The sequence below is a fragment of the Numenius arquata genome, chromosome 25, assembly GCF_964106895.1.
Source record: "Numenius arquata chromosome 25, bNumArq3.hap1.1, whole genome shotgun sequence".
NCBI lineage: Eukaryota > Metazoa > Chordata > Aves > Charadriiformes > Scolopacidae > Numenius > Numenius arquata.
Window position 1 is genome coordinate 4,462,731 of NC_133600.1, and position 20,526 is coordinate 4,483,256.

At 57.8% G+C, this 20,526-nt stretch overlaps 2 protein-coding genes across 3 annotated transcripts; both read left to right on the forward strand.

The window, feature by feature from the left end:
• Positions 1-25: 25 nt before the first annotated feature.
• On the forward strand, positions 26-4,230 carry SAXO5 (stabilizer of axonemal microtubules 5). Its single transcript, XM_074164025.1, has 8 exons — positions 26-560; positions 1,081-1,184; positions 1,370-1,464; positions 1,556-1,671; positions 2,012-2,130; positions 2,329-2,524; positions 3,446-3,531; positions 4,042-4,230. Exons 1-8 carry the CDS (start codon positions 26-28, stop codon positions 4,228-4,230), a joined length of 1,440 nt encoding a protein of 479 aa, XP_074020126.1.
• Positions 4,231-10,651: 6,421 nt separating this feature from the next.
• Positions 10,652-16,016, forward strand: ARRDC2 (arrestin domain containing 2). Of its 2 annotated transcripts, none has more exons than XM_074163904.1 (8): positions 10,652-10,959; positions 12,159-12,225; positions 12,365-12,512; positions 12,854-12,956; positions 13,241-13,497; positions 13,847-14,006; positions 14,294-14,445; positions 14,552-16,016. In XM_074163904.1, exons 1-8 carry the CDS (start codon positions 10,683-10,685, stop codon positions 14,603-14,605), a joined length of 1,218 nt encoding a protein of 405 aa, XP_074020005.1. In that variant the 5' UTR covers positions 10,652-10,682; the 3' UTR covers positions 14,606-16,016. The 2 variants fall into 2 exon arrangements, with proteins under 2 accessions (XP_074020005.1, XP_074020006.1); XM_074163905.1 differs by having other exon boundaries at positions 10,683-10,929; positions 12,129-12,225.
• Positions 16,017-20,526: the final 4,510 nt, after the last annotated feature.

The following is a 20,526-nucleotide window of genomic DNA, read 5'->3' on the forward strand; positions in this document are numbered from 1 at the left end:
ACTGAGGCATCCCGCATGCTCGGCCATGGCAGCCTGCGCAGTGCCGGCCATCCCGGCTCCCCTCACAGGCATTCCCTTCCTGAAGGCGTCCCACATTCGGCTGGGGGCTGAGCGCTGGGCCCCGGAAAGCGCCCGTCAACCATTTTCTCACAGCCAGTACCCCCCTTTCTGGGGGGTTCACAGGCAGCCGCCGGCCCCGCTGCCCTGCAGTGGGCAGGTGCTGGGCCCGGCTGGGGGTGGCGGTGGGAGAACCTGTTCAGAAACTCGCCTGGCGTTTCCAGAGAGGCCCCTGCAGCTGGTGCCCCCATTTTTTCCCCCAAAGTCGCATGTCCGCATGCACACAGACCCCCGCATTCGCATCCTCACCTCGGAGACGAGGGAACGCTTCCCCTGTCCCCACCTCCCCCTTCAGAGAGCGCCCCTGCCCACGGCCAAGAAACAGGAGGATAACATTCCTTGTGGAGACAGGGACAAAATAAGGCTCCCTCCATCCGTCTACACCGTCTCGTACCCAGCACACGCGATCCGGCCCGCTGCCCGGCCATGGCAGTCGCGCAGGGGTGAGCTGTGTGACAGACCTGTCTGTCCCCAGCAGACCTTCCCCGTAGACCTCGGTGCTGCACCGGGAGGTTCGGTGGCTCCGCTCAGAGTCATGCTGAGAGAAATTAAAGTTGTTAGAACGATTTGGATATTTTGTTTTCTCTTTTTTATAGCCGAGTAAACCTGATGCTCATAAAGCAAGTTAATAGCACTAACTAGAGGCACATGCCAGCCCAGCTGTTGCTGTGCAGCCTTTCCAGCTGTCGCCTTTGATTCCGCTCTCCTCGGATGCTGCGGTTTCACACTGGAGCTGCATCGCTTCTGATGCGCCGCATCCACATTCTGCAGCGTTGCAGCCCACCTTGCTGCAGTCTGGTGTTAGTTGCTTTGCCATTTCACTGTGCCCGATGGATTCAGGAGTAGTAAAATGCTAAAAGAGTGGCTGCCTCGAGATGGCAGCTCATTAATATTTCCTTATAAGGGTAAATAGAGCATATTTAGAAATAACACCATTTATTTCCCCCTCTGGCTGTTTGGCAGGATCTCTTCCCACTATTAAAGCGGATGGACGGTCCTATTACGACACTTCTTACCAAGCACAGTTTAAGGGTGAATGGAGTCCACCTGCAAAGCCAAGTGAAAAGGTAACAGCATGGTTTTGGGGAGGACCAAGACACAGTTAAAGGGCAGCACGTTCCTATGTTGAATTATGACCCGAAAGGGGTGGGATCTGTGCAAGGGAAAACCAGATGGGTGGAAAGACAGTGAGGGGGGAAAAAGGGATTATGCTTTAAGTGGCTGTTCTGTAGCTCTCTTGGCTTCCCTTCAGTACACGTCTCGTATTAAATTTGGGGATCCCAGAAGCAGTGGATCTTTGAGCGAGCAGAAACATGCCTACAGTGCCCCAGAGAAGAGGACACACAGGTACCAGCAGAAGAACCTGACGGGCATCCCCAGGAACTGTTCTTTCTGGTGAACATTGCTCGTTAAACAGCTTGTATCTGGTATCTTGCAGAGCCTATGACAAGGAACTTGCTGCCTCCCAGATCTACCACACAAACCTGCAGCTGGGGGACGGTCGCACCAGATTCTCCACCTGGACGTCAGAGCTCTTCCCAGCGCACAATCTAGGTAGGGTAAGTCTGCGACATGCAGTACAGACCGCTACTGAGGTTTATGACAAGCTGAACAGTAGGTTTTATCACTTGGTTTCAGTGATATAATCATAGATAAAGACATAATACATTCATATAATATGTATATAATTTTATATTTTTAATGTTTTATAGTTTTTCTGTATTCAGCACCAGTGTTGTCACTGTGAGGCTCTGTGTCATCCTCCCTCCACTTCCCTGGCAGGTTAAATACCTGTATTCATTCCTGTGCTCTATTGTATGGGGAGAAGCTGCTGTAGCTACAGCTTCTTCAGAGACTGGAGTGCTCTGACATCCTTCACTTTTGCTTTTGCCAGAGCCTGTAACTATTGTCCGTCCAAACAAAAATGCCTCGTCCATCCCCAGAGGTGATGAAGACCCTGAGAGAAATCAAGCGTTGACAAAAATTACTACTACGCAGCTCTCCTACCCAGAGGTCTGTTCCCAGCTTTGCTGTGCGGGTGTTTCTCTGGTGGAGACCCTCTCTTTTTTTATGTACACTACTCTGGCACCTAAAGGCGATGCTGTTGTCCCTTCTCCCCTCCTCACGCTGGGCTCTGCAGGGTGTAATGTGCAACAGGTGCCTTTCCCACCTAGAGCTCATTTCAGTTAAAACAGCTCCTGTGTTCTCCAGACGGACAGGTGGAACCTCGCACCGAAGCCTGACTTGCTGAAGCATCAAAGCAATGTCTGCTTGGGAGATGAGCATTCAGGCTCCCGTTTCTTCAGCACAACGCAGCAGGCAGACTATCAGCCGCCCCGCCAGAGCCAGAGGGTGATGGCAGACAGCAGGAGCCACCGGGAGAGCCACATCCCCTTCAACTATCACGGTAAGGCCACTTTGTTCAGACTCCTGGTGCCAGATGAAACCTGCTGAGGTTCTCCTAGCTCTGTGCAAGGGACAGTGATGCCTGGTGCTCTGGGAAATGAGGCAGCCCAGACATCTCGGGTTAGAGATGGCCGGAACGGGCTGCTGCAGCATCAGTGTCTTTAGTAAAATGAGACTGTTACCCCAAAACCAGGCAGGACATCTGTGCTCATCCCCCTGCCTGCTGCTGCTGGTTCTCACAGCAACTGCTAATCTCAGGCACTTTCACTTCCCCAAATGACGTCTCACTTATCAGCCACCTCAGTGCCTTTGCCAGCCATAGGCACACGCTGCCATCATGCAGCAATGTTTAGCACGTTCAGGTGACGTCAGTGATTTCTGGGACATGAACTGGTAGCTTGATCTTTCTCCCTTGATGCATTTGTTTTTAGAGGTTGTTTTGCATTAGTGTTTGGGAGGAAGGAGAGGATTTTGACCAAAAGCTGGGCTTATGCAACCTCAGGAAGGGATGCGGTTACAGCTAGTCATGGAAGGCATTAAGAAAATCCTCCTCTGACGTTGCCTCCTGTTTCCAATGGCCAGTGCTCTGCAGCTGAGAGAGACGTCCCTTCATGCCATGTTTTTAAGCCATTTATTTTACTAAATGTGGAACAAATCACGGTTTAATTGATCTTTTCCTTGGCCCCAAACTTGTGGAGCCACTCCATAACTAGCAGATGGAGTGATATTCCTCTAAATTCCACATGAATTTCTTCATTTACCTCCTCACCCTGAGAACTGTTTTCTGTCTGGGCAAAGGTTTTGTGCAACGTGCTGACGGCAAAGCCTGTCTTCTCCTCTCATTAGTGGAAAAGCTTTTCTGATGTTACCTCCTAATTTACTGGCTTGAATTTACTTTTTATTTCATTCCGTCTGTCAGCAGATGAAAGTTCTGTCACAACCACGCAGGCCATGCTGGTCCCACACAGACAGCAGAAACAACAACTCTCTGAAGACAAGTTACAACAGGTACAGCCTTAATAGGCTTGGATTTACCACGGGGTGGCGTGGGGAAGCGGGATTATACCAAGCGAAGCCGTAGCCTCCCCAGTACCATCATCAGATTTGCTGTGTGCTCTTGAGATGGGACAGCCACGTGTCAAATCCCGTCTGCTTTGTGGGGACCAGAGTCGGAGCTGAGAAAAATCATTGAAGGGAGAGGAAGGACAGGCAACCAAATCCCTATGCCAAGGAACATTGGAGAGAAGGGGAAGGCGATCCTGGTCCCCCACAAAGGATCAGAGGAGGAAAGCTGGCATGGCTAGAGGTGTCCAGCCAGGGTGAACGTCTCTCTGCACCACCAGCAGAGAAGACTGTGCATCTGCCAGAGAGAGAGGATGCAGGCAGGCACAGACTGCTGCTGCTCAGGGGGGTGACCCCTCAGCTAGCAACATGGAGCTTAGATGTAGGGGCTGCCAGGTCCACCTGCCTCTTCCCCAGCCCTGTGTCCACCTGCTGCAAGCTCTTCTCTCTCCTCAGATCAAACGCTCACACCTGGATCTACCCTGGAGGGCGCAGGACCTCTTCAGGACTGAGCAGAAAGATGAGTTCACGCCCAAGTCCAGAGGCCCAGCAGAAATCCAAAAGGCAAACTGCCAAGTGAGCTGCGTGCCCCTGGGGACCCTGAAAGGATACTGTCCCCAGAGGAAGGTGCTCTTCGCAGAATGATCTTCTCCCTTCTTTGGTGACCACCTGGAACTTGCTGCACTGTGGACTGCCGACACATCGCGTTACCTGTTAGCTGTCCTGGTGCCCTGCTCTTGGCCCGTCTGTGTGTTATTACAGGGAATGTTTATTTCCCGAGTTGAATGAGGAGACAAGAAGGTGTTGTGACAGCAAGAATAAACACAGGGAGATTAGCCCAAAGACAGGGCTGACACATTTCTCCGGATTGCGAGACCCACTGGGTGCCTCTAGGCAGGGGCTGGGGCAGGAGGAAGCAGGTGGGGTAGGGGGAAGCTCAGAGAAAGGGCGAGAGATCAGAAGCAAAGTGAGAGGCACCGTCAGGGCTGTGTGTGTGGGGGCTGGAATATTCTCTGATTATCTGTTTGTGTTTTGGTGTCAAGGCCTGAAACCAAAGGTCAGTGAACAGGCGGGCAGAGAGGTAGCCCTCCCCAGCATATGATGAGTGAGCTGTTTTCCTAGAGGTGAGCCGTGTATTTTTGTTGAGTTGGTAACTCACGTGGGTTTCCCGAATGCTGAGCTTGCACTAACTCTGTTTGGGATGTAGGTATTTTAAAGAGGGATCAGTGTGGGCTGAAAAGCCCTATCCCTTGGGAGGCCGAGTGAGCAGGGTCAGCTGCTGCCTTCTCACAGCTGCGGCTTCACAAGCTCTTCCCAGCTTTTCGGTGCAGATGGGCTTGATTCACACGTGCTGTGAGCCAGCACCAGAGCGTGTGAGCACGGGTTACTACATCATTTCCAGTGGCTGCTGTTTGTGTGGGAGCAGTGGCTGGGCCCACGATCCCTCTGTGCTTTCCTCTCGGGATTTGACTCTACGTCCCTTGGGAAAGGGGCTGTCTTTGCTCCACACATACTTCAAAGAAGTCACTTACTCAAGTCTTGCAAATGCGCCCAGGCACCTCACATCAGTATTTTACACCAGTATGTTGCAAACACCTCGATTCAAACACCTAAATTGCATCATTTCGTGTCGTAACAGGGACTTGCATCTGCTACTGGTCTGCCCCATCACTTTTATGTGACCCTGAGGTGACATTGCCACCTGCGCTACTGCAGAAACAGCCACGGTTCACTGGGAATAAATGGTGAACGTCACCCTTCTGGTGGAACCAGCTGGGAGGACCCTGTGGTTATTCACTTTCTTTTTCATGTGGATTTTGAGGCAACTTGAGACACAGACAGTAAAATGGGCTTTTGCGGTAAGGGTCTTTGCTTCCTAAACTCCTCTCCCGCCCCTTCCAGCAATGCCCCGGGAATGCCTGAACCAGGAAGGCCGAACAGCCGTTCTTTGATTCCCCCAGCGACGTGAGATCTGCCAGCGCGGCTGGTGGTGCGTGACACCCCACCCTGCCAACGGAGCCACCAGCACGTACCAGTTGCACGTCGACAGTGTCTGCGACTCGGAGATAAGACGAAGCCACGTTATTTCTCGACGGCTTTAAAAAGACGTCACTCGCCTCCGCGGCCCCGTCCTCGGCACAGCATCAGCCTCACGCACATGAGGTCAACGCTAAAGCGTCACCGCAAAACAGGGGCTCGGTCCAACCCCGGGGGAGATTAGACCTGCGGGGCTGGGCCAATTAGGGGCAGGGATAAATTAGGGGATCTCAGTGTAGCCTTTGCTCTTTCCTCCCATTCCTGGAGGGCTGCAGAGCTGCCTGTCCCGCTCGCCCTCAGCCCAGGTGGCCACCAGCCTCCTGGAGCTGCCAGATAAGCAGCGCCAGCAGCAATGCAGCCCCCGGGGCGCCTGCGGAGCTTGGCGGTGGAGCTGGAAGACGGGCGGTCCTGGGGCGCCTACGGTAGTGGGGAGCTGCTGCACGGCCGGGTGCAGCTGGAGCTCCGTGGCGCCCTGCGGCTGCGGGCGCTGGAGGTGTGCGCTCGCGGCCGCGCCGCCGTCCACTGGCTGGAGAGCCGCAGCGTGGGGCTCAACACCATCTACCGTGACTACACAGCCTACCAGACCTTCCTCTACCGCCGCTGCCAGCTCATCCCCGGTAAGGCTGGGGCTTGCGGTGGGTTATTTGCTCCAGGGAGTTGGGTTGGGACCCCCTTGGGCTGGAGGTGTCCCCTCCAGGAGGACCTCTGCCCTGGTGGGTGCTCACCAACCCAAGCAGGGTTGTCCCTCTGGGACACCTTCTTCTCACCGTTGCCGAGAGTTTTTCTGCTGCTGGTTTCTAGGAGGCTGCCTGCGAACTCGGGGCTGGTGAGCACGAAAGGGTTGTGGCTTTTGTCCTGTTTGCTCAGGGAAGTGCAAATAGAAGTGTCTGTTCACAAGTGTGGAAAGAGCACTTAGTATTTCAGTAAATATTTGTTTTCAGTTTTCTGATGCGGGGACCGCATGCCCGGCTGGCATGTTGCTTAGATCTTCTGCAAGAGGACAGGCTGCTTGAATTCTTTGTGTGCTTGGGATGAAATGATCCAGAGCCGAGGGATATGGAACATCTCAGCTGTCCGTCCGCTTATTAACTCTGTCTTTTCTTATGAAAGTGCCCGTCTTTTATCCTCCCCTCCGACAGTGTTACAGTCGTGGCTCTGTGGTTTTTTTCTACCCCTTCCCCTGCTTCTGGTGGCCTTGTTATTGCCTGTGGCACTGTGTTGTGTGCTGTCCCGCCCCGGAGATGGCCATAAGACTTCGCTCACGCTGAGGGCATTTAATTGTGTCAGTGGCCAAGGGCAACCTAGAAAGTTGTGCCAGCCCTTGCTGGCAAATGTAGAGGTTGCAGGAGGGAACTGGAGTGGTGGAACGGGGACGTGAGCTGCCTTCCTGGAGGTGTCCTTGTCTCTGGACTGCACCGGAGGGTCATATTCTCTATTTCTGGATGGCCGTACCTTGCCATCTGCTCCAAACACCCGCGTTACGCTGGAGTTTCTGTCTTTTGGCAGTGGCTCTTCCATGCTGTGCCTAAGGATGGCCCCTTTGCGGCTGCAACCGTGCTAAGTGTCCTGATTGCAATTAAGGACATGGGAGAAGCCCTTGCTCTGAACTCCAGCGGAGAAGGTCCCGAGTGCTTGGTCACCGCAGTGTTTGGATGGTGGCCGCGTTGGCTGTAAGGTCACAGGGTGAGTTTTATTCCGCATTATCCCTGCAGCGAATGCCTGTAGGGAAGCCACGAGCTGCTGCGAGCGTGTTTGGATTGTGCTGCTGGGATTGTGTACGATAGAGGCCCCCGGAGCCATCAGGAGAAGGGCGCTGGGCCAGGGGCTGGAGGAATTGCGTGTGCTGCTCAGCCTCGCCAGCGCCCTGCACTCCTGTAGCTCGGAGCTGATGGTTTCTGGCTCTCGCCTGCCGCACGGGGAGAGTCCAACTGGGCTCCCCGGCGAGCACGGAGCCTCGCCAGGACTCATGGGGTGGGATTTTATTGTCTCTGTCCCTACGCGGATTCCTTTTCTGCTTTGTGAGAGGGATCACGGGCACGTGATCGCAGGAGCGTTTTAAGGGAGCGAAGGCTGTGGCTGTGGAGAAGAGCTGTTCTGCAGCCCAAATCGCTGCTTTCGGACCCCAACGGGTCCCGCTCTGTCCCGGTGTCCCCAACATCGGCGTGAGGACCTTCTTGATGTCAGCTAGCACAAGGCTGCTGAAAACGTGCCATCATCCCAAGGTCCCTGTGACTGCTCCCTTCTTGTTGCTTCTCGATGAGAGTAACTGTGTCTGCGTGGTGTTTAAAAAATGCAGGTTTTTTGTCATGGTAACAAGGCAGTGCAGAGGAGGGAAGCCAGGCAGAGATAAGAGCCCTCCCTTCTGCTCTCCCCCGAGCTGTGAGTTTATCTGCAGTTTCCTGGCAGGGTGGTGAGCGCTGGCACCGGGGTGCTGCGCTGTGAGACAATAAAAAGGGTGAAAAAAGGATGTTCAGACTGCATGGCAGGGCCATTGAATGTATATTGTGTAATCATCTTAGGGAGCAGGAAGAGAAGAAAAATTAGGGGTTTAACAGGCAAAGGCAACGCAAGGGGAGTCCTGGACTCTCCTGCATGAGGTGATGTGGGAGAGCCCAAGAAACATAGATGTTTTTTGTGCAGCGATCCTTTCTGTCCCAGGATCCCGCAGCACTTCCCAGAGGGGTTGGTCCTTCCCCCCGTGAGAGGCAAACATCTAGAAGCCATTTTATTTTCATGGAGACATCCAGGAGAGTTATGGCACACGGTGTGTGTGTGGGGGGAAGAGCTCATCAGGCCTCCCGTCCTGTTGCGTGGTGGACCTCACTCAGCGCCTTAATCCTCCTCTATGCGCAACACTCGCAAATCCGGCAGGGATGGAGCTTATTCCTCAAGCCGGGAGCGTACGCTTGAGCGAGGCTCTGCGTTGTCCCGTCTTGTCTCCGTATCGGTGCATCCCCTCTCTCTGGGTTTGCAGGGAACCTTGTGTGGCTCCGGGGTCAGTGGGGAGAAGCCACCAGGTCCCAGCAGCAGGTCCAGGGAAGGAGAAGCCCCTCCTCAGCCTGGCAGGGTGTCAGCTCCTGTTGGGACCGGCTTAAGCCTGGCCAGACTCTAGGTGGGGCTGAAGAGTTGGAGATCTTTCCTGCACCGAGCCTGGACTGGGTTTTAGATGGGTTTGGGCACCCAGGAGCATTCTTGAATGGAAAGCCCTTGGCTGTGGTCCCACAGCCCCCTGCACCCAGAGATCCCGGGAGAGAGGAGAGACCCCCTCCCGGTGCTGGGGTCCCAAAGTGCTCAGAGAGGGGCTTTCCACCCCACATGGAGGCGGCTGCGGACATCTCGTGCGGCTGACACGGGAGGGAGGTTTGCAGAGATTCTCATCCCGTGGGCGAAGGCTGAGTCACGGGCTGAGGGGTGTGTGCCGGCAGGCAGGAGGAGGAAGATGCCAAGCGCAGGATGAAGCTGCCTCAACCTGGGCCGAGGCTCCAGCCCCTCTGGAGAGCCCCGGCACCTCTAATGTCACTGTGCATCTCAGCGGGGACAACAGGCACTTTCCCAGAGCTGGTGTCACCCGTTAACTCATGCCGTGACGTGCCTTCCTTCCTTCTTTCCCGTTGTTGTCGGGCTCCCTTTACAGCGTTCGCTATGATTCATGTTTGCTTGTGGCAGCAAATGGTGGCGCACATAAAATAAAACACGGTCCCCTTCCCTTGGGGGAGGGAGACAGACAATTCCAGTTAGCCTTTGGAGACAGCTAAAGCTTTGCGAGGCTTCAGCCCAGCTCATTTTCGATGGCTGAGATCAACCCAATTCAGCGCAGCGGGTCCTGCCCAGCATGGCTGGGAGCGACTCGAAAACCCTCAAAACTTTGGCGGCCAAACACTGAGTAACGTTTTTTAATGCCTGTTTTGTCTCATCCCCAGCCCGTGCCCGGGGTGGAGAGCTCTGGTGCTTTGCAAACGTGACAAAGTGGAAGTTTCTAAAGCTATATTAACCCTTGGAGGGGGGCGCAGACCCCTTTCTCCTCCCTTTTACGACATCTCAGGGCTCTGCTAATGGTGATGTCCGCACTGAGAACCACCACTTCCCAGTTTTTATGCTTTAAACCTGGCTGAACGTGGGCAGGTGGGGTAAAAGTCCCCAGGCCGTGCCTGCCCACACAGGTGGAATTTGTCGCTGGGTTTTAGCGCGGCACCACCACAAACCCCAGTAGGAGCTGGTAGAAAACCAGCGCTCCCCTGGTTAAAAAGCGCAGGGAAGATGTATTGCTCACTCTGTAATTGCACAAGCTGAACGCCAGCCAGTTCTTGATTTCTTAGAAATAAGCGAAGCGATGTCCCAGACCAGTTTTCCCTTCACCGCCAGTTGGCCCGGCCACGCCGTGCGAGGAGCCCAGATCCAGTTGCAGCCTGTTCCGACCCCTGGGAACGGCGCTTGGGAAAGAAAGGACGTGGATCCACGTGCGGCGCGGCCCTTGGCTCTTGAATGCGGGAACAGGAACCAAGGGGCTGCTGCTCCGAGTGAGAAATCCCCCCGGCACGGCCGCTGTGACCCTGGGAACGCGGATTCGGGATGGTGCCGAGTCACGGACATAGATGGGATGGGAGCTGGAGGGGGGTTTTGGGGGGGCACAGAGCAGCATCTCAGCGGAGAGGGGGGTTATCCACAGCTCTCACACACACATCTCCCCTGCATGGTCCACACATGGCGGCTGCCGCTGCTGGGCCCCGTAAACCACCCTGTGGCCCGTCACGTCCCCGTGGGCTGCCGTGGTCCAGACACCCATCACCGGGGCGTCTCGGGGGGGCATCGGGCTGGGATGGAAACCGCGCACCCCTACGGGCCGATACCCCACGGAGCCGGGAAGAAGGAGAAGCGGGGGGGGTGAGGGGGTGAGGGGGTGGCCCGCACATGCTCGCTGCCTTGTTTTGCAGGGCCCGGCCGGGGCCGCCCCGTCCCGTCCCGTCCCGCCCCACCGGGGCCGCCCCCGGGCGCGCCGGGCACTTAAAGCGCGGCGGGCGGCGGCGGGGCCGGGCTGCGCCGGGGACTTGGGCTAGCTCGCCATGATTTTCGATCGCCTCAAACGTTTTTCCATCGTGCTGGAGGGTACGGAGAGGGACGGCCCGGCCGCCTTCAGCCCCGGGCAGGCGGTGTCGGGCCGGGTGGTGCTGGAGCTGGCGGCGGCGGCGCGGTTGGGAGCCCTGAGGCTGCGGGCGATGGGCGCTGCCCGCGTTCACTGGACCGAGTCCCGCAGCGCCGGCTCCAGCACCGCCTACACGCAGAGCTACAGCGACCAGGTGGAGTTTCTCAGCCACCGCGACACGCTGCTGGCACCCCCAGGTACGGTCACCCTCCCCCCGGGGTACGGTACCCCCCTAACACCCCCCCCCCGGGGAGGCACCCCTGGGGTGCTCCGAACCTCCGGTGGGCTCCGAGAGCGGGGGAGTGGATGCACCGGAGACACCGGGGGCTGAAATAAAAAGTGGGTGCATGGGGCAGCCTGGGACACCCTGGCTGCTGGGTGTAGGACACCCCAACCAGCTGAAATGTGGGTGCATGGGACACCCGGTTTCTGGGTGCACAACACCCCAACCAGCTGAAATGTGGGTGCATGGGACACCCTGGCTGCAGGGTGTAGGACACCCCAGCCAGCTGAAATGTGGGTGCATGGGACACCCCAGTTTCTGGGTGCACAACACCCCAGCCAGCTGAAATGTGGGTGCATGGGACACCCCAGTTTCTGGGTGCACAACACCCCAACCAGCTGAAATGTGGATGCATGGGGCACCCCAGCTGCTGGGTGCACAACCTCCCAACCAGCTGCATTCGGGGTGCTTGGGGTACCTTAGGGTCTGAGCACGCTGGGGAGTGGTGCGTAGGTCCCCCCTAAGACACCTCAAATGCTGAGTGCACCCTGGGGTTCTGGGGTGCATGGCCAGACCCTGCTGCTCTGCAGGGCACCCCGGTTAGGGACTGGCCCTACATAAGACACCCCGCTTTGCTGTGGGTGCTCCTTGGTAGGAAAGCAGAGTTGGAAAACTCCTGTGGAGGTTCAGGAAGCTTGCTTTGAGCAGGGGGCTTGGACAAGGTGGTCCCCAGAGGTCCCTTCCAACCCCAGCCGCTCTGTGCGATGCAGGCAGGATGGGGGGTGCAAACCCTGGGGGGTACAGGGGAACTTGGCCGCCCGTGTCCTGCCTTGGCCAGGCATCTCCGGGCTCTCTCTCCCGAGCTGCAGTGCAGGGGGGCTGCAGGATGAAGCAGAGCCCACCCGGGGAAGCTGCCCAGCTCCCCGAGGAGGCGTCCCTGGGTGGTGCGTGCCTGGAGACACGTGGAGAGCAAACAGCGCCCGGCACCCACGGGACGTGCCCGGCTCTCATGTCACAGCTGTGTTAGCGCCGCTGCAATTTAACCCGGCCAGAAATATTCCTGTGCCGTCGCGCCGCTCTTTCGCTGTGTACTGTACATCTCCGCCACCGATTTGCCCGGGGAGGAAGTTCTGCAGGAGAGAGATAATCGTCTTAAATCTGTTTTTCCCACAGACAATGGTGAGGTCACCGTCCTGCAGGCAGGAAGGCACGAGTTCCCCTTCACCTTCCAGCTCCCCGAGTAAGTTGATGTTTTGTTGTTGCCTTAATGCAGAGGAGCCGCTTGGTGTGTGTGGCACCTGGGAGCGGGGGACAGGGCACCTCGAAAATGAGGTTCTTTTCAGCAAAGCCCTTCTAAACGGCCCGTTGTTTGTCCGCAGGACCCTGGCTACCTCCTTCGAGGGGAAGCACGGCAGCGTGCGCTACTGGGTGAAAGCCAAACTGCACAGACCCTGGTCGACGGTGAAGAAGGTGAAGAAGGAGTTCACTGTGATTGAACCCATCGACATCAACACGCCTGCGCTGCTGGTGAGCTCCCCCTGCTCCGCCCCAGGGCAGCAGCATCCAAAACTTCCCTGGGAAGCCCACGGGGAAGGTGTCTGCCTCCCCTCCGGCATTACAGTGCAGGCCTGATTTCCAGAGGGAATATTTGCCCCCTGTAACTTGTGCCCTCCAGCCTTACCTGAGCTGCGCAGAGGTCATCCATGTCTCTTAGTTTTTGGAAACTTTAATGCGTTGCGACAGCATCTTGCATCAGATACTTAAGAAGCTGCTGATGCTCCCCGGCAGGTTCTCAGTGCCAGGGAGGCCGCTTGCTTCGGAGTTTCATCCTTTCTTACTAAATAGCTTAAATATTTCCCTTTCTCCAGGCTCCCCAGGCAGGCGCGAAGGAGAAACTTGCTCGTGCCTGGTACTGCAATCGTGGCCAGGTTTCCGTGACTGCCAAGATTGACCGAAAAGGCTACACCCCAGGTAAGGTGACGTTCTGGTGCCCTTGAACCTCTGTAGACCCCAGCGAGAGGGGATTTGGGGTCAGTGTGAGCTGAACTCTCGACTTCTGGCACGAAATCAGTCGGAGAGCTTTAGTGTGTGCACCTGATGCGGGCAACCTCCTCGGGACACGCTCCCGCTGGATTAAACCTTGTGCCTGTGGTGCCGGGTGGCATGACCAACCCTCGGTGATCCTACGCAGCAATTCCTTGAGGCAGGACCGGGCTCCGTCTCCCCTCCTCCAACACGTGCGTCTGTTTTGGTAGGTGAGGTCATCCCTATCTTTGCTGAGATCGACAACTGCACGAGCCGAGCGGTGGTGCCCAAGGCGGCCATCATCCAGACTCAGACCTTCATCGCTCGGGGCACCAAGAAGCAGAAGAAGTCGGTGGTGACCAGCATCGTCGGTGACTCCATTGCAGCGGGGAAGCGGGAAGTGTGGCACGGGCGGGCGCTGAAGATCCCGCCGGTGGGTCCCTCCATCCTCCAGTGCCGCATCATCCAGGTGGAATACTCCCTGAAGGTGAGGGACCTCGCGGGGAGGTGGCTCAGCTCCGTGTTGAGTGTCCCCGCTTCTCACCAGAGCTGTGCTCATTGTGTCTCATTTTTGGCTGGGGCAGAGATTTGGGGGCTGGTGATATGTATGAGGGCTTGGGTTCTCCCCGTTGCCCCACTGCATGCTCTTCCCGTTCCCCTGTTACCCCATTGCATGCTCTCCCTCTGCTCCTGCAGGAGCATTTGCATATCCCTTTGCATCCCGCTGCAAGAATTCCCTCCTGGCAGCTCGAGCCAGTGCTCTGGGCAGATATCTGCCCCTTTGGACTGGGAAAACACCAACGGCTAAACTTCCCTGCTGTCTCCTGTTTCTGAAGGTTTGTGTGGACATTCCTGGGACATCCAAGCTGCTCCTTGAACTGCCGCTTGTCATCGGAACGATCCCGCTGCATCCGTTCGGGAGCCGCACGTCCAGCGTCAGCAGCCAGTACAGCGTCAACCTGGACTGGCTGAGCACCATCCCGGAGCAGCCGGAGGGTGAGCATCTCCCTCTCCCGGGACCTGGCTGGGGGCTCCAAACCCCCCCCAGTCAATCCGCTCTGGGTAGTGAGGATCAGAGCAAGTTCTCAACCTTTCCTCTTGCTCCAGGACCAACTTTTTGCTTTTTTGCCTAATTTTTTTTGGTTGTGGTGCTGCATCTCCTGGGTTCCCTCCCCAGGAGCTGGGAGGGTTTGGGAAATACTGGATTTTAAGCCCTTTTGCCTGCATGTCTCCCATTAGTGGGGAGTGTTTCCTCTTCCCTGATGCCTTTCTGTTCTCTCCAGCTCCCCCTGAATACTCGGCGGTCGTGTCCAGCCCAGAGGCCGAGCAGAGCCTGGCTCCACCATGCCGCAGCGAACTGGGCGGCATCCTGGAAGGTCCATTCTTCGCCTACATCCAGGAGTTTCGCTTCCGACCGCCTCCGCTCTACTCGGAGGTAAGAAATCCCCCTGGGCTGGGGTGTCCGGTGGAGATGGCTGGGATGTGGTTATGATTCTTTGTGCACACTGCCGAGGTGTCTGACCTTAAACTTGGCTTTGCAGGTTGATCCAAACCCCCCTTCAGACAACATCCGTCCGCGCTGCATGACCTGTTGAGAGAAGCACATGGGATGCGGTTGACAGCATGGAGATCCCTTGGGATGAAAGCTTGCACCCTCACAGCACTTCAGTCTGGAAAAATGGGGGCACGGCGGCCGTGAGACCAGACCTCCTGCAGCCCCGAGACCCCGGCTCCACTCACTGCCCTCAACTGCTCTTGTCGTGACTGTCCCACGGACTGACACCGAGCGAGGTGTCGTGGGCTCATGCATGGTAGGAGAACACGTGAGACCCCGCAGTGTGGAGCGGCTCCGTGTGTGGACGTGGAGGGTTAATAACTGCCCCAGGATTTTGGGGTTAAAAGGGGGAATATTTGCTCTCCCCTTGCCTGCAGTGGCTGCGCTCTGGCAACTCCTGTCATGGGAAACAGGAGCCTGGAGGTGTTTCTCAGGATTACTAGAGAATATTTTAATCTTGTTCGGGGTTCGAGTCCTGTGGTGACGCAGGTGCAGCCGTTCTCCTGCAGTAGCTCACCAGGATTGCACTTCCCTAGGAAAGTAAAAGGCCTTTTTCTGGCCAGATGAAGCAGAGACTTCGTCCGCTGCTGATAAACTTTGCCACGAACCTGGTGGTGCCTGCAGGGGGAATGGCTTGAGCTAGTCTACCGAAACTGTAAAGGCTTCCGTGGGCTGTTACCAGGGCAGAGGACTTGGGGGACGAATTTATGACCTGTGGCAGCATTTGAATGCCATTTACCAAGAACAGGAAAGCTGGTTCCTGTGCATCAGCACCAAAGCTGCACAATGTGCTGGTGCCACCCCCCGTGATGGGCTTGAAAACCGACCCCCAAAGTGTGGTCCCACCACGGGGGTGTTGGAGCCGTGGCTCTGGCATCTCCCTGGTGGCCAAGGAGATGGGAAGGAAGCCCTGTCTGAGGCTGGTGGCAGCCACAAACACTGATGGGAGATGTGGAGTTGAAATTAGTCCTTCAGGGCCAGGAGTCCTGCTTGGGATGGGCTCGATCCTGCGCCTGTAGAGGGGTCGGTGTCCCCAGCACGGTGAGGACACAGCAGCAACCTGTGCTCAGCGGTGTGGGAACTGGTGAGGCGGGTGTTGTAGCACGGACCATTTTTGAGCGTGTGTGTGTGTGCCAGGGGCTGACCCCGCTTGCTCCGGTGTGACCCGAGCAGGGTTTGGGTGCTGAGGACCTTTGCATTCCCTCACTGAGACAATCCTGCCCGCGGCGCTGCTCGCGTCCCTGTGCACAACCAAAGCCAAGCGTGCCTTCGCCTCCGTGCTGGGGCTGCGCTCTGCTTGCCGGGGATTGCTCAGATGACCTTTTTTTTTATTTTTTTTTTTTGTATCTGTGAACACTTTTGTAACGACCACTCTTTGTCTCTGATTATTCTTTTTGTACGACCTTTTTTTTTGTTGGGGAATTTTTGTCTGAAATAAATCCTTTAAACCCAGATGTTGCCTGGATATTCTTCTGTCGCTCTCTTCCTGCTTCCCATCGCCCGGAGCCGTGCAGCTCATGTGGTTGCCAGGTTGTTGGAGCAGGAGCGTTCCCTCCCCTTGCTTCATCGCCCCGTGGGTACCCAGCTCCACCCTGCGCCCAGTCTGCACCACTGGGATTAACAGGGTCATGGCAGCGGTTGGGGAGAGGATTGGACCCCCAAGCTTAGAGCCCCCCTGCTCTGCCTGGATGCCGGGCTCCCACAGCGAGCACTGGGTGATGCTCCGCACCGTGTCTCCGGCTCCTCCACCTCCGTGCAGGTTTGCCCCTTTTCCCGTCACCACCTTAAGCAGGGATGCCAGTGATCCCATTGTATTTTTCCACACTCGCTTCCTATTTCTGTCCAAGTTGCTGGAGGACAGACACGCTCCCCTCCATCCCGAGAGCCTGGCAGGGACCCGGCAGGTCCAAGTGGGACCTGGAACACTCCTGCCGTTCCTCTGCCGTTCCCGAGGAGGATTGGGATGTGCCTGCTGGGGAAGGGCTGCTGCCGTGCAGGAAGGGCAGGGAAGCTCCTCACCTCCTCCCTTGCTTGGGATTTGGGTTTTTAATGGCATTTCTGTGCTCCACATCCCTGCTAAGCACAGCAAATCTCGGTGTGTGCAAACAGGGCTTGAGTCAGGGTTTTAGTTATGTCTTCCACAGACCGTGCTGTTTAAAAATATTGCTACTGGAATGTGGTTCTCCCCCTGCCCCCCCCCCCCGCCCCCCTTTTTGGTGTTGGTTTTTTTCCCCTCTTGTTTGCTGAGCCGCTCAGGGCCACGGCCGCGTTGGGGCACGTGCTCCCGTGGTGGGCCAGGCACTTGGCCACAGCCCAGCGAGATAACTCGTCCCCATGTTTGCCTGCGAGAGCCTGGTGCTCGTGCAACCTTTATTCAAATGTGATTTTTTTCATCTGGCATCCACCAAGGAATCTTCCTCGGAAGAGGATTAACCCACCTCGCGGTGAATTTGTTTGCATCCCCCGGCTGGGGAGATGCGTGCCCAGATCTGCCGCTGGTGGTCACGGTGGCCGGTGCTGCATTGGGGCATTTTTGTGTCATCAAAGGCCACAAATGGCAGCGCTGCAGCCCCCCTTGGTTAAAGATGCCTCCGAAGAAAACCCTGTGATCAGTCCCCCCAGGGGCCAGCGTGCAGCCAGCCTCCGCCATGGCACGGCACAGCACAAGGGATCCATTCTGTGCCAGCAAAGGCTGAGCGCTGGGGATGGCCGGGGGCTGCCGGTCAGACCCCGATCATCTGCCCCGGCCGCACAAGGGGATGCTTATTCCCAGGGCTGGAGGGGGAGCAGAGCTGCCGAGCGCTCCCTCCATCCCACTGTGCCTTTCTGGGAAAGGACGTCACACCATGAGGGTGACAGCCTGGGGACAGGCCATGCCGGGCCAGGGAACCTAATGCCGGTGGGCACCGCTCCCGCTCCCCACGTGGGAGGGATCTTTCCAGCAGAAATTCTTGCAAATGCCTCCAGGTTTTTCTCGTAAAGTCAGACAGTAGCCCAGCGAGACGGGGGGCACGGCCGGTCTGGGTCTCTTGCCAGCTCCTGAATCCCAGAGGGGCTAAAAATACCCCGTCTGGATATTCAGAGCTCCGGGGGGGGAGGCGCGGACCCTCCTGGACAGTGCTTTCACAACCGCTGGCAGTGCCGCCGGTGCCCCCTCCAACCTTCTGCTGTTTATCTTCCCAGGCTCCAAAGTCCTTATTGAACAGCCCGGGCTGTTCTCCTGTTTATTGGCACGGGGGGGGTTCGGGCCATGGGGTGGGGGCTCCCCGGGGGTCTGTTGAGCCCGGACAGCCCCTGTGCAGCGATGCTGGCCGGGCCACGGCACAGAGACCCGATGGCGGGCAGGAGTTGCATTACGCAATTACAGTGTTGGGAGTATTTATAGCTCTTGGCCCCGCGCGTCGGAAAATGCTTCCCAGACCACCCGGCAAAATCTGCTCCTTGCAAGGGGCATGGAAACACCACCACCCCCAAACCCCCCCAGCTCTGCTCTTCTCTCTTTTCCTTTTTGCCCTTCAGCACCAAAAATGTGGGACCCCCTCTGCCTCAGGCACAGGGGTGCCGGGACCCCCCCCTAGTGCAGCTCAGGGCTCTGCAGGATTCTGGGACCCCCCCCGTTGCAGCTCAGGGTTCAGTGGGGTGTCGGGACCCTGTGGTGCAGCTCAGGACCCTGCAGGGTGTCGGGACCCCCACCCATTGCAGCTCATGGCCCCGCAGCCCCTTTCTGCAGCACAATGCGGTGGCTTCTGCTTCCCCCCGTCCCCCCAATCCCCAGAGGATGCTCGGTCCCGGCACGGTGGCCATGGCCTTCCCTTGAGGCTGTTGTCCTCTGGCAAGGGGTCAGCGGCGGGGGGGCCAGCAGGGCCATGCTGCAGGGAGGGTGACACGCGAAGCTCGCAGCCGTCCCCGGGGCTGGCAGGGACAGAATGTGCCGGCGCAGCCTTGCAAGGGCCCGGGATTAGCTGCGCGGCTGCTGCCTCCCGGCTCCGGGCTCCCGTCCAGCTCCCAAAACAAGCGCCGCCTTCCCCCATCCCAGCTGGGCTCAGCCCTGCGGGGGTGGCAGCTCCCAAAACACCCACCGTGGGGGCACTGGGGGGCCGGTCTGTTTGCAGGGCGGGTGACTAGGGATGATAAATCTGGATTTTGCCCGAAGGGGGATGTCCCACGCTGTCTCCATGCTGGGGACGGGGTCTATCCGCTGCCCTAATTCAGCATCTTCGCAGCGGGTCCAAAGCCGGGCTCACACCCCCGAGGAGCAGGGGGTCAGCACTGATGGGTGCTCGGGAGCACGGGGACCTGGTCATCCCCAGGCTGTGCCAGCGGGTCCCTGAGCACCTCGGGGACGCTCACATGGTCCCCCGGCAGCACTGGGTCCTGCTTCGGTTTTGCTCCAACCTCCGGTGCTACAAAGGGCACAGCTGGATCCCGGCAGCATCTCCGGGGTCCCCCTCCACATGGCATGGCTCTGCCAGGGTACCGGGAAGCAGCCGTGCACCCCGACATGCCGGGGCGGCATCGCAGCCATCCTTCGCCCGCTGACTCAGCCGCCTGTTTGCCGGAGCCGCTGCCGCCCACGGAAACCGCAGGCAAAGTCCCCGCATCCCTGCGCCGGGGCTTTCCCTGCCAGCTCGACAGGAATCGCAGCTTTTTCCCGGAGCAGCAGCCAGGCTGGAGTGGGGGAAAACTGCGGAGAACCCTGGGCTGCTTTATGTCGAAAACCAGGGTTTGGAGCAGCCGGAGGGATGTGTTTTGTGTGCCCTGGGAGCATCATGAGGATGCGAGGGGGCATCACGGTGCTCACCGAGACACCCCACAAGCCCCGATGGCAACAGGCGCTACCGGTGTAGCATTTACCACGGGGCTGGTTGATGCCAAGGGGTGCCGGGAGAAAAACACCACCTTTATTCACTATATCAAACCCAACCCCTTGTTTTTCTGGGGCTGACACATACACCCACCCCCAGTTTGGGGTCCCTCACTGTGGGGCCGCTCGTCCCCTCGCGCGGTCACCGTGCCCTCCCTCGGGCAGTGGAAAATTTTTATGACTTTCTGAATTTTATCCAGTTGTTTGGGAGCGAGGAAGGGGCCGGGCGCCGCGCACAAACATGTCTATGTATAAACAGCAGGGACCACGCGGGGGGCTGGAGCCACCGGGTGCCAGCGGGGACCCTCCGCACCGAGCCAGGTGTCCCCTCTCCCGCTGGGACCCCGGCTCGGTGTCCCGGGCCCGGCGACCCAGAGCCATCCCAGTGGGGACACAAATATTTTGGCTTCGTTCAAAAAAAAAAACACACCACCACTAAAAAAATACCCCCCCTTGCCTAAGTCATCTGACGGTGGCGTGTGACGTGTTGGCACACAAACAGGGCAAGTGGGGATGGCGCTGGCCCGGTTGGGGACAGGGGACGGCTCCCACGCTGGGATGGGCAGGGATCTGCGGGTGACAGGGCTGTGCCCCGTGCCAGGGACATGCCAGGACTTTGCCCCCAGCGCCGCTCCCCATCCCGGCTGTGTTTGCTGTCCTTTCCAGGAGCTAAGTCGTGCGGAAACCTCCATCCGGCGTGGGGTGCTTGTCCCCTGCCACATCTCGGGGGACACGGCGCGGTGGCATCCCGTGCCCTGATCGCCGCGTCTACCCGCAGCTAAAACCTTGCTCGCGCAGGGCGTTTGGCACCAGGGAGGATGTAGGCGACACTGCCACTGGGTGCTGGTGGTGACACAGCCGTCACCCCCGCTGCTCCCTGTCCCCTGCCACCTCGGCCCCACTCCCAGGGCAGCTCCTGCGATGGGGCAGCCCTGGCAATCCCCACTGCGCCAATCCCTCCTCCCGCTCCCCAATCTCAAAGCCTCCAGAAACAGGGTTGTGCTCTTTTTTACTTCCCCTTCCCCCCAACAAGAAGCAGCAATTTTGAGCTGATTTCAACAAAAAAAACCCCACCCTCAGGCCCAAGCCAGTTTGGG

Bases quoted from the DNA above. Each gene is read 5' to 3' on its own strand.
- SAXO5 (XM_074164025.1), top strand. From the start codon at position 26: ATGGCAGCCTGCGCAGTGCCGGCCATCCCGGCTCCCCTCACAGGCATT. The intron at 561-1,080 runs GTGAGCTGTGTG...GCTGTTTGGCAG, and splicing joins GCCATGGCAGTCGCGCAGGG to GATCTCTTCCCACTATTAAA. The intron at 2,131-2,328 runs GTCTGTTCCCAG...TGTGTTCTCCAG, and splicing joins CGCAGCTCTCCTACCCAGAG to ACGGACAGGTGGAACCTCGC.
- ARRDC2 (XM_074163904.1), top strand. From the start codon at position 10,683: ATGATTTTCGATCGCCTCAAACGTTTTTCCATCGTGCTGGAGGGTACG. The intron at 12,226-12,364 runs GTAAGTTGATGT...GTTTGTCCGCAG, and splicing joins TTCACCTTCCAGCTCCCCGA to GACCCTGGCTACCTCCTTCG. The intron at 12,513-12,853 runs GTGAGCTCCCCC...CCCTTTCTCCAG, and splicing joins TCAACACGCCTGCGCTGCTG to GCTCCCCAGGCAGGCGCGAA.